The 12,080-nt window shown below is 39.8% G+C and overlaps 1 protein-coding gene and 1 pseudogene across 2 annotated transcripts in view; one reads left to right on the forward strand and one right to left on the reverse strand.

Moving 5' to 3' along the window:
* Positions 1-987: 987 nt before the first annotated feature.
* On the forward strand, positions 988-2,157 carry LOC117694295 (zinc finger and BTB domain-containing protein 12-like; annotated as a pseudogene).
* Positions 2,158-3,140: 983 nt separating this feature from the next.
* LOC117694336 (periphilin-1-like) overlaps positions 3,141-12,080 on the reverse strand; it is a 42,648-nt gene continuing 33,708 nt past the window's right edge. For both annotated transcript variants that reach the window (XM_034485175.2, XM_076918363.1), the window contains one exon: positions 3,141-4,966. In XM_034485175.2, the coding sequence (XP_034341066.1) occupies positions 3,246-4,966 (1,721 nt within the window). In that variant the 3' untranslated portion in view covers positions 3,141-3,245. The remainder of the gene's footprint in view (positions 4,967-12,080) is intronic.

Below are 12,080 nucleotides of genomic sequence, written 5' to 3' on the forward strand. Positions count from 1 at the left end.
ACTTTTATGGCATTCCAATGAATGGTCTCCTAAATTATAAACACTTTCTTCAAACTGAAGTCCCTGCAAATTGGCAACAATTGTAGCTTAATTGGATGAAAGAAAATCCGGCTAATATTGAAGAGAAGATATTTGTTCTGAAAATTTTGGAGGAAAATCTATTCTGTTTTAGTAAAATAAAAATAAGTAAATGAGCCATAGTTACAAATACTTCATTGTCTAAGGCAGATCTGTGATATGATCAAGGGCTCATTTACATAATGACATTTCCCTTGTAATCTGAGCTATAGTAATTAAAGATGTCATTGGAAGTTGGCGTTTTTTAATTAAATACCCATTTTGTCCAGCTGGTCTGTACTCTCAGCACTCAGGCAGCTGAGGCAGGAATATTGAAGAGTTTGATGTCAGCCTGGGCTACATAGTGAGACACTGTCTGAAAAAGTAAATATGTTTCATTTTAGGCTTTTTTGGTGGTGGGGGGGGTCTTTTCTAGACAACAGATTTTCCCAGGTAGTATGAAAAGCAACGGGTTTGTAGTAAAGTATTTTAATACTTATGTGTCATTATACTTTGTTCCCCACCCCAATGGTACCCCCATTCCCTTTGTCTCCTTGTTATCATTTTAATGAATACAGTGGTTAGTACTTAAAAATTGAAGTACTAGCTCTTCCTTTGCCACAAGTCCCGGAGGACGCTGTGCTAGGCTGGCCTTTAAACACTCAGCACAGCTGCCCCCGCACCTTCCCCTCCTGCCAATGCAGAGCCGGCCTGAGGTTGCACCCAGTGCACCCCCGCGCCTGCGCGCTGCAGGGCCCTGCCTGTGGGGGGCGTCGCTGGCCCCGGGAAGGGGGACTAGGGGGGGTAAAATCAGCACGTTGAATCAGGCCAGGGCAGTCCAGTCCTGCCACTGTGGCCTCTAGGGTGGAAGTCCTGTGCTTCCAGCTGCCTGCCACACAGCAGTGACGTTGGGGAACAAGAACCAGCTCCATGAACCAGTTCAGTGCAGAGGAGCGGGTTCTGCGATGTGATCATCGTGGCCAACAGCCTCAAATTCCACGGCCACAAGGTCATCCTGGCCACCTGCTCACCATTCCTCAGGGACCAGTTCTTTCTGAACCCCAGTTCTGAGCTGCAGGTCTCGCTGATGCACAGTGAGCATATTGTGGTAGACTTGCTCCTCTCTTCCACTGGAGCTTGCAGTCAGGGACATCATGAACTACCTGACAGCAGCCTCCTACCTGCAAATGGAACATGTGGTGGAGAAATGCCGCAATGCCCTTAGCCAGTTCATTGAGCCCAAAATAGGCCTTAAAGAAGATGGTGTCGGTGAACATGAGGTCATGAGCAGTGTCAGTGCCACCAAGTCCCTCCTCCCTCCAGCCAGGACCCTAAAGCCAGCTCCAAAACCCCCACCGCCACCTCCTCTACCTGCTCCTCTCCTGTGACCGGTGAAACTAGAGTTTCTGTTGGACAAGGACCTAGAGCTGAAGGCAGAAGAGGAGGACTACGAGGATGAGGATGTTTGACATCTGCATTGTCAAGGTGGAGTCTGCCCTCGAAGTGGCACACAGGCTCAACACCCCTGGAGGCCTAGCAGGGGGTCTGGGTATGGGGGCCTCTGTGACCAGCCACCTGGGAGAGCTGGCCCAGAGTAGCATGACCCCCAACACTGTCACCCCACCACCAGGTGTGGTGAAGTCCTGCTACAGCCTGTCAGAGGATGTGGAAGTGGAAGGCCTGTTGTTGATCCCAAGAGGCCGGGCCAGTGTGGGGGCCACCCCGAGCCTAGAGGAATCAGCAGTGGTAGTCATGGCTGCCCAGGGGGCGGGAGGCAGTCTCAGGGCAGGAGGTAGCCAGGGACCTCTGCCTGGGGGCTTTTCAAGTGGGAACCCCTTAACGAACATCAAATGCACCAAATGCCTTGAAGTGTTCCAGGGTACGGAGAAGCTAGTCTTCCACATGCGTGCACACTTCATCTTTATGTGCCAGCGTTGCAGAAAGCAGTTCAACCACAGCAGCAACCTCAATCGGCACATGAACATCCACCGCGTTGTCAAGTCACACTCAAGTGACATCTGCAGCAAGTGCTTTACTCAGAAGTCATTTTTGAAGAGGCACATAAACGATGTGGAGGAAGGGGGCAAAAAGCAAAGATGAAAGTTTTGGAGAATAGCTCTTTCCTGGCTAAAGCTTAAAGCTGCCTCAGAGGAGGATTCTAGCGTTTCTTGAGGTGGGCTAGGAGTGGGAGTTGTAGGGGGATTGCCAGGATATAGCTTACTTGCTCCTGCTCAAAATAGATCACAGGGAGAAGGGAGCGGAGGGTGACACATGTATGAAGTCCCAGAAAAAGAAGGGGAAGCCATTCTTGCATGCTGGGGAAGTGGGAAAGTAGGTACAAGGCTCACCGGAAATGAAAGAAAATATTATGTGCCAGGTAAGAGAACAGGACGGGCAACCTGGGTAGGTAATGTGACATTAGGTTACAGCAGTGAGATCAGTGAGTAGCAGAGAGGTGGGGGGCAGGGCACTTAGGAAAAAGGACACAAAGAGGGCTGGCTGTTGGGGGAGGGAGAGAAGACTTGTACAGTATTTTTAAAGAAAATATTTTTTAGGAATTTTTTTCTGGAGTTTGGGGTTTTAGTTTTAGTTTTCCACAAAAAAAAAAAAAAAAAAAAAAAAAAAAAAAAAACTGAAGTACTAAATTAAAGTATATAAATGAGCACCCTGCTATCCCTCTATTCCCCTCCTCCTACTTCTATGAGGATGTCCTGCCTTTCCCCTCCTGACCTATAGGCCATCAGTGCTTTATAAAACCAAGCAGAAGGTGATAGAGAATAATGTTTACAAACTATGATGAATGTACCTTGCTGAGCAACTAGAATAACGATACCAAAGTCCCAACAGTACTTAGTGCTCTGCTGGTACAGAAATCAATATCTGAAGACAACCTTTACATGGTATACAAGAAGATTATCCTAGAACATCATGGAAGACTATGGGACATGAGTTAAATACAGAAAGCTGCTCTCCAGAACTGCTTTTTTTTTTAACATTAAAATAACTGAACATTATTTTTTGGGGGAGGAAGTGTTTGAAGATAGAGTAGAATTTTCTACACATGGGGAAACATTCAATTAAGATATTTTAAAAGGTAGATGTTTATTTAATACTAGAAATTTATCACAGAATAGTAAGGATTTACACAATCCAAGGAGAAAAAGATCTAAATTTTTTTGACCTGGGTATTACTTCTTAAAAGGGTCTCCGAAATCTTGAGTAGAATTATCATACTCAGTAATGAAATTCTTGACTTCTTCAATACAGCGCTCACCAATCTCATGTAAGCTCTGCTTCAGTGCAAACTGAATAGACTTTTCTAAGGAGGGATCTTTTTCAATCAGCATTTTCACCACCATCCCGATCGTCTCACAGTCTTGTACGTAAACTTGCTGGATTTCTTTGACTTTTGATGTAATGGCTTCACAGCGGCTGCTAAGCTGGTTGTCTTTATACATTTCTGTGCCATCTGTTGTGTTTGACTGGGGTTCTTCTGTCTGGCCAGTCTGGCCAGTAAATACAGGTGACTGGGGTTCTTCTGTCTGGCCAGTCTGGCCAGTAAATACAGATGTCACGGATCCTGCCTCAAACTGAGAAATTTCATCCAAGTTATTTTTGTCCGACTTCTCTTGTGCCTTGTTAGCCCATTTGCTTTCAGCCTTTTCGGGTTCCTTCTCAGGTAGACTGCTCGGTTTGTCTAACACCTTGGATGAAGGAACCACTGATGAACGCGAGGGTGAAGTATATTTTGAAGTTTTTAAAGACTGGGTGTATCTCTTTTTATTTCTATTCTGAGACTGATGGTAGGAATGTGTCTTGCTTCGCTTAAGAGAATGGCTTTTATTACTGATGTTGGAGTCATATCTGCTGTGTGGGAAATTCTTATAGCCTGTAGTTGATCCTCTGAAGAAGGGAGAATCCCTTTCATGGGGAGACCGGCCTCTTGAATAATGAGAAGAATAAAAACGTTTTCTTCTAAAGCCATCTCTCATGATCTGGTAGTCAGGCTGCCAGCTTGTGGAATGATTATCTCTTGCCCATCTGTAGCCAGATTCATTTCCTCTATAAGATGGGCCATTCCTTCGATCATGAGAAAAACTACGGCTATCAACATGACTGTAATATCTATTGTAGCCTTCATCAGGTCTGGTTAACAGAGGTCTCTTGTTCGGCACATATGGTCTCTTGTTTGGCACATGTGGTCTCTTGTTCGGCACATGTGGTCTCTTGTCTGGCACAGGTGGTCTCTTGTCTGGCACAGGTGGTCTCTTGTCTGGCACAGGTGGTCTCTTGTCTGGCACAGGTGGTCTCTTGTCTGGCACAGGTGGTCTCTTGTCTGGCACAGGTGGTCTCTTGTCTGGCACAGGTGGTCTCTTGTCTGGCACAGGTGGTCTCTTGTCTGGCACAGGTGGTCTGTTGTCCAGAATAGGTGGTCTGTTGTCCAGAATAGGTGGTCTGTTGTCCAGAATAGGTGGTCTGTTGTCCAGAATAGGTGGTCTGTTGTCCAGAATAGGTGGTCTGTTGTCCAGAATAGGTGGTCTGTTGTCCAGAATAGGTGGTCTGTTGTCCAGAATAGGTGGTCTGTTGTCCAGAATAGGTGGTCTGTTGTCCAGAATAGATGGTGTCCTTTCCAGCACAGTTGGTGTCTTGTCCAGCACAGTTGGTGTCTTGTCCAGCACAGTTGGTGTCTTGTCCATCACAGGTAGTATCTTGTCTAATAGAGGTGGTCTCCTTGGCACAATATTAACTACTCTATGGTAGCCATAACTGGGATGGCTTCGGGGAGGCACTCGTTCTCTTGGAAGTCGTTCATAATCATATTGTCTTTCAGACCACACTTCAGCTCTTGTGTAAGCTACTATGTTCCATTGCTGCGCAGCCACCGCTGTCGCAGCCTCCCAGTATTGATCTTTAAAGAGGAAACAAAGATATACAGAAATATACAATTAAACAGGCCAATGAAATAAATAAAACTGTTCGATAACTGGAGCAGAAATAGAACCAATAAAGAAAACAAAAACTAGGGAATCCTAGAGATAGAAAACCTAGTGAAGATAACAAGAACAACAGATGCAAGCATCATCAAAATAAAAAGAAACAGAGAGAACTTCAAGTGTAGAAGATACAATAGATGAAATTAATACACCAGTCAAAAAAATGTTAAATCTAAAAATTTCCTGACATAAAAAAGGTAAAAAAGTCCCTGCTCCAAGGCCCTGAAAATATTCTCAACAAAATCACAGAAAACTTCCCCAACCCGAAGAGAAAGATGCCTAAAAACATACAAGAAACTTACATAACACCAGTTAGATTGGACCAGGAAAGAAAATCCTCCCACCACATAATAATCAAAACATAACTCTACAGAACAAAGAAAAATATTAAAAGCAGCAAAGGAAAAGGGCAGGTAATTTAACCAAGGCAGACCTATCAGAATTACACCTGGCTTTTCAGAGAAACTCTAAAAGCTTGAAGGGTCTGGAAAGATTTCTTGCAGCTTCTAAAAAAACCTACCTAGACTACTATAAAAAGCAAAATTCTCCATCACCATAGATGGAGAATTCAAGATTTCAAAACAAATCCGAATTCAAAAAATATATATCCACAAATCTAGCCCTACACAAAATACTAAAAGGAAAACTCCACCACAAGAAGGATAACCACACTCAAAGAAACACATGAAATAAGCAATACCATACTAGCAAAAACAAGGAAAGCAAGCTTGCGTGCATGTACCCACATGCCCTCCCCCCCACTACCAACATCAAAACAACAGGAAATAACAATCACTGACCATTAATAATATCTCTCAACATCAATGGACTCAATTCCCCAATAAAAAGACACAGGCTAAGCAAATGAATGGGAAAACAGGATCCATCATTCCGCTGCATAAGAAACACACATCAGCAACTAAGATAGATATTACCTCAGAGTAAAGGGGTGCAAATTTTTTTTCCAAGAAAATAGACCTGAAAGCAAGTCAGAGTAGCCTTTCAAATTGACATGTTATGTCTACAAAAACTACATAGAGAAATAATATTAACAGACATGAATGAAATGAATATAATAGACATCTATAGAATATTTCACCCAAAAACAAAAGAATATACTTTCTTTTTAGCATCTCATGAATCTTTTTCTAAAACTTAATATATAGTTGGTCACAAAGCAAGCCTTAATAGATACAAGAAAATTGAAATAACGCCTTGTATCTTATCAGAACACCATGAATTAAAGCTGGACTTCAACAAAAACAGAAACACTGGAAAGCCTACACACCCATGAAAACTAAAGAACTCTCTACTCAATGATCCCTGTGAAGAAATTAAGAAAGAAATTAAAGACCTTCTAGATAGAATTCAATGAAAATGAAAGCAAAACATACACAAATTTATGGAACACAATGAAACCAGTGCTAAGAAGAATGTTCATATCATTAAGTGCTTCCATAAAAAAAATTAGAAAGGTCTCATACCAGCAATTTAAAAGTACACCAAAAAGCTCTAGAAAACAAAAGAAGAAAGCATTCAAAAGAATAGTAGGACTCAGGGAATAATTAAGATCAGGGCTGAATTCAATCAGTTAGAAACAAAGAAAAAAATACAAAAAAAGCAATGAACCAAAGAGCTGTTTTTTTGACAAAAATCAACAACATAGACAAACCCTTAGCCAAGCTAATAGACAGAATCCAAATATACAAAATCAGAAAGAAAAAGGGAGACATAACAATAGACACTGAGGAAATTCAAAGAATTATTAGGTCTTACTTGAAAAGCCTATACTCCACAAAATTGGAAAATCTGAAAGAAATGGAGGATTTTCCAGACAGATACCAATTACCAAAATTAAATCAAGACCAGGCAAACTATTTAACTAGCCCTGTAACTCCTAAAGAAATAGAAGCAGAGATTAAAAGTCACCCAACCAAAAATCCCAGGGCCAGATGGTTTAGTGCAGAATTCTACTGGAGCAAATACCATTTCTCCTCAAACTACTCCACAAAATAGAAAACAGAAGTAATGCTGCCAATTCATTCTATGAGGCCACAGTCAGCCTGATAATAAAACCACACAAAGACTCAACGAAGAAAGACAACTTCAGACTGATTTCTTTTATGAATATTGAGCAAAAATACTCAATAATATACTTGCAAACTGAATCCAGGAACATATAAAAAACATCATTCATCATGGTCAAGTAGGCTTCATCCCAGGGATGCAGGGATAGTTCAATATACGAAAATCCATCAGTGTAATCCACAATATAAGCAAACAAACAAACAAACAAAATCACATTAGATGCTGAAAAGTCTTTGACAAAATCCAATACTGTTTCATGTTAAAAGTATTATAGAGATCAGGGATACAAGGAACATACCTAAACATAATCAAAGCAATATACAGCAATATACAGCAAGCCAATAGCCAACATCAAGCTAAATGAAGAAAAACATTTAAAAATTACAATAAAATCAGGGACAAAACAAGGCTGTCAACTGTCTCCCTATCTATTCAATATAGTACTTGAATATTTAGCCAGAGCAAGAAGACAACTAAAGGAGATGAATGAGATACAAATTGGAAAGGAAGTAGTCAAAGTATCTCTATTTGCAAACAATAGGCTAGTATACATAAGCAACCCCAAAAATTCTACCAGAGAATTCTTTTTTTTCTTTTTTTTCTTGGATATTTTATTTACACTTCAGATGCCATCCCCAGAGAATTTTTATAGCTGACAAACACCTTCAGCAAAGTGGCAGAATACAAAATTAACTCAAAGAAATCAGTAGGCCTCCTTTATTCAAATGATAAATATGCTGAGAAAGAAATTAGGGAAACACCCTTTACAATAGCCATGAAAAATATAAACTATCTTGGTGCAACTTTAACCAAGCAATTGAAAGATCTGTATGAAAAGAAATTCAAGTCCCTGGAGAAAGAAACTGAAGAAGATATCAGAAGATAAAAAGATCTCCCATGCTCATGAATAGGTAGGATTAACATAGTGAAAATGGCCATCTTACCAAAAGCAATTTACAGATTCAATGCAGTCCCCTTCAAAATCACAACACATTTTTATAGACCTTGAAAGAGCAATTCTCAACTTTATATGGAAAAACAAAAAACTCAGGATAGCCAAAACAATCCTGACCAATAAAAGAACTTCAGGAAGAATCACCATCACTGACCTCAAACTGTTATTACAGAGCAATATGGATAAAAATTGCATGGTATTGGTATAGAATAAGACATCTTGATCAATGGAATCAAATTGAAGAACAAAAAATAAACCCACATACCTATGGACACTTGATTTTTTGATAGTGAACCTAAAACCATACAATGAAAAAAATGAAAGCATCTTCAACAAATGGTTCTTGACTAACTGGATGTCTACATGTAGAAGAATGAAAATAGATCCATACTTATCAACCTGTACAAAACTCAAGATCAAGTGGCTCAAGGACCTCAACATAAAACTGGATACACTAAATCTCACAGAAAAGAAAATTGGAACTACCCTTGAACACATTGGTACATGAGACAAGTTCCTGAACACTGTTAATGATATTCTGTTATGCTTGCAGACAGGAGTCTATCCTGTCTGCCCTCTGAGAGGCTTCACCCAGCAGCTGACTCAAGACAGATGCAGACACCCACAGCCAAACATTGGATGGAGGTTGGAGACACTTATGGAAGAATAGGAGGAAGGACTGTGGGCCCCAGAGGGAATAGGAACTCCACAGGAAGACTAACAGAGCCACCTAACCTGAACCCTTGGGGCTCTCAGAGACTGAACCACCAAACAAAGAACACACAGCTGGACCTAGGCCTCTCTGCACATATGTAGCAGATGTTTAGCTTGGTCTCCATGTGGGTCCTGAACAACTGGAGCAGGGGCTATCCCAAAAGCTGTTGCCTGTACATGGGATATGTTCTTCTAGCTGGGTTGTCTTGTCTGGTCTCAGTGGGAGAGGAAGCACCTAGATTAGCAAAGACTTGAAGTGGTAGGGTGTCAGGGCGATACCCAGGAAGGCCCATACACTCAGAGGTAAAAGGGAGAGAGGATAGATGGAAGCATTGTGGGAGGGGGTGACCAGAAGGGGGGGCAGTAAGCAAAATATAGAGTGAATATGTTAAAAAAACAACTATATGAATACAAAGTATTACAATTCCTTTGAAATCCTACAGCTTTTCCTAGGAATTTGTTATTAATTTTATACAGTCTTTATAGACTCATTGTATTTTTATTTGAAAACTGGGAGTATATTACTCAATAATTTACTTTTATCATTTACTGATAAATTGTATACAATCTTCTGGTTGCATTATTACATTTAGTGATATATGCTTCATGACAGTGTTACTATAGTGATTAAATGCATCATAGTAAAATAGTTTGGTCAGAAATTTCTGCTTTCATAAGTACCTTATCAATTTCTAATAATTCTCTTCTATAAATGATGCAACAACCATTTTTCTTCTAGTTTGTACTAGTATATTTATTTCTCTAGAATCATGTCTCTAAATTAGGAACAAAAATAGATGTCCATGTTTAATTGGCTATCGATCAAATCAATACCATTTTATGCCTAGCTTAATGTAGTTATGTGTGTTCATGTATAAAAATATTTATAGATAAATACACACACATGGTTCAATTTATAAACACAACTTTCCTTTTTTTAGTAACTGAGGGAGTCAAGTAGCACTAAGCTCACTTAGAACCTAGATATAAGTTTCTTTGTTATTATTATTATTAATTATTTTATTTATTTACATCCCAAATGTTGCCTCCCTCCAGGTCCCCTCTCTCATGCTTTTCCCCCTACTCCCTCACTTTTGCCTCTGAGAAGGTGCCCCCTGGATATTCCCTCTCCCTAGGGCATCACGTCTTTACAGGATTAGGCGCATACACTTTTACTGAGGCCAGACAAGACAGTCCTCTGCTATATTTGTGTTGGGGCCTTGGATCAGCCCCCTGTATGCTCTTTGGTTGGTGGCTTAGTATTGAGAGCCCTCAAGGGTCCAGAGTAGTTGACACTGAGGATAACTGACTGAGAAAGATGCATATACTCACAGCTAAGCATTAGAGTGAGGTTGGGGACCCCTATGGAAGAGTTAGCGGAAGGATTGTAGGTTTCTAATATTATCGTCCCATAAAAAGATACAGAGAGCCTTGTACAAATGATTAAGCCTAGGTGTGGGATAGGACAGTTATAGAAGAAGTCTTTCATACTTATCATGCTCAGTAAGAAAGTACTAGTAATAAAAGCTAGTCATAATTATGACATCATATCACAGGGACATAGATGTTAATGGAAAGACCTCCTCCAAGTATCCATAGGTAAAACTGTTGAAGCAATAACATACAGGAAGCAGTTTTGGATTATAGCTCTAAGTAAAAAATATCTATGACTCCATACTGATATGAATAAATAATTGACTGAAAAGTAAGAGAACAAAAATCTCTTCCATGTAGAAAAATTCAAAAGAATTCATGTATATCAGTCATACTGTTCTTTTTTAGAGATAGAGAATAATTCCTCACTTCTTAAATGAGACTTGTACATAATAATTTCCTTCTCAATAGTATCTGGAGAGGTACAGAAAGAGTACCTATAGAGTGGAAAATATGACAAATACAATATAGCCTGATGGCCAAGCTCAACAGCAATACTGAAAGTTATATCAGTGATACTTATCACTGAATACTCACTATGTCCCAGGCTTCAGTACAGGACATTCATCTAGACCTTCTTTTAATCTTAATCACAACTATGAGTTTGGTATTTTCCATCAGTAATTAATTGCTATTTTTATTAAGATTTATTCCATCATTTAATTTCATAATAGTACTTACCCTGCTGATATGAATTATTTTATTTTGTAATATAAAACCAAGAAGTAGTTATGTTAATGGTGTTATAAAAAGATTTTCTAAGAAGAATAATTAGAAAACAAAAGTACAAAGCAGATATTATTTGACTTGATGATATTTAAAATATTTCATAAAGCTTAAAAATATACATCTTATAGCCTAGGAACAATGACTTTTCAGCAAAAATAAATCCTTAGGTTCCTTGACTTTGGCTTATAAGTCAGTTTTCCACTGCCAATCGCCATTTCTTAGAAAGATGTCCAGTTCCAAATTTGGTACAGGACTCTGTGATGCTATGTAGGAGTAAAATCAAAAAAAAATTTTCAAAGACAAACTGGATCACTTCAAAAGATACTAGGTAGGTCTTTAGTATATAAAAATATGATCATTCACAAGAATAATTGCAGTTAAACATCTCCATTTCATAAACAACCATTACAAAAGAAGATGTGATTGTTAAAATGAAAATGGTCCCCATAGGCTCATAGAATTTGGCACTATTAGGAGGCATGTCCATATTGGAGTTAAGAGAGGCCTTGTTGAAGAAAGTATGTTACTGGGAGTGGGCTTTAAGGTTTCAGAACCTCAAGCCAGGCCCAGTGGATCATTTGCTCTTCCTATTGCTTGGTAATCCAGATGTAAAATTCTCAGCTACCTTTCCAGCACCATGTCTGCCTGCATGCTGCCATGCATACTGTCATGGTGACAATAGACTTACCTCTGAACTGTAAGCCAGACCCAACTAAATGTTTTCTTTATAAGAGTTGCTATGCCCCAGTGTGGGGGAATTCGAGGGTGGGGAGGTGGAAGTGGGTGGGTGGGGGCACATCCTCATAGAAGCAGGAGAAGAGAGGATGAAATAGGGGGTTCCTGGGTGGGGGGATGGGGAAAGGACATAACATCTGAAATGTAAATAAAATATCAAAAAAGATAACTGAAAAAAAAGAGTTGCTATGGTCATGGTGTCTTTTCACACTAATAGAAACCCTAACTAAGATATAAGTAAAGAAAAAGAAAAAGAAATGATGGAAGGAAAGAAGGAGAGAAGGATCATTGCAAACCTCAGAGCAGATAAAGGTCAAGGATTTGTTTGAAGTAGTTCATTATATGTAAGTTTTCATGTCTGTATTGATTCTAAG

The sequence above is a fragment of the Arvicanthis niloticus genome, chromosome X, assembly GCF_011762505.2.
Source record: "Arvicanthis niloticus isolate mArvNil1 chromosome X, mArvNil1.pat.X, whole genome shotgun sequence".
NCBI lineage: Eukaryota > Metazoa > Chordata > Mammalia > Rodentia > Muridae > Arvicanthis > Arvicanthis niloticus.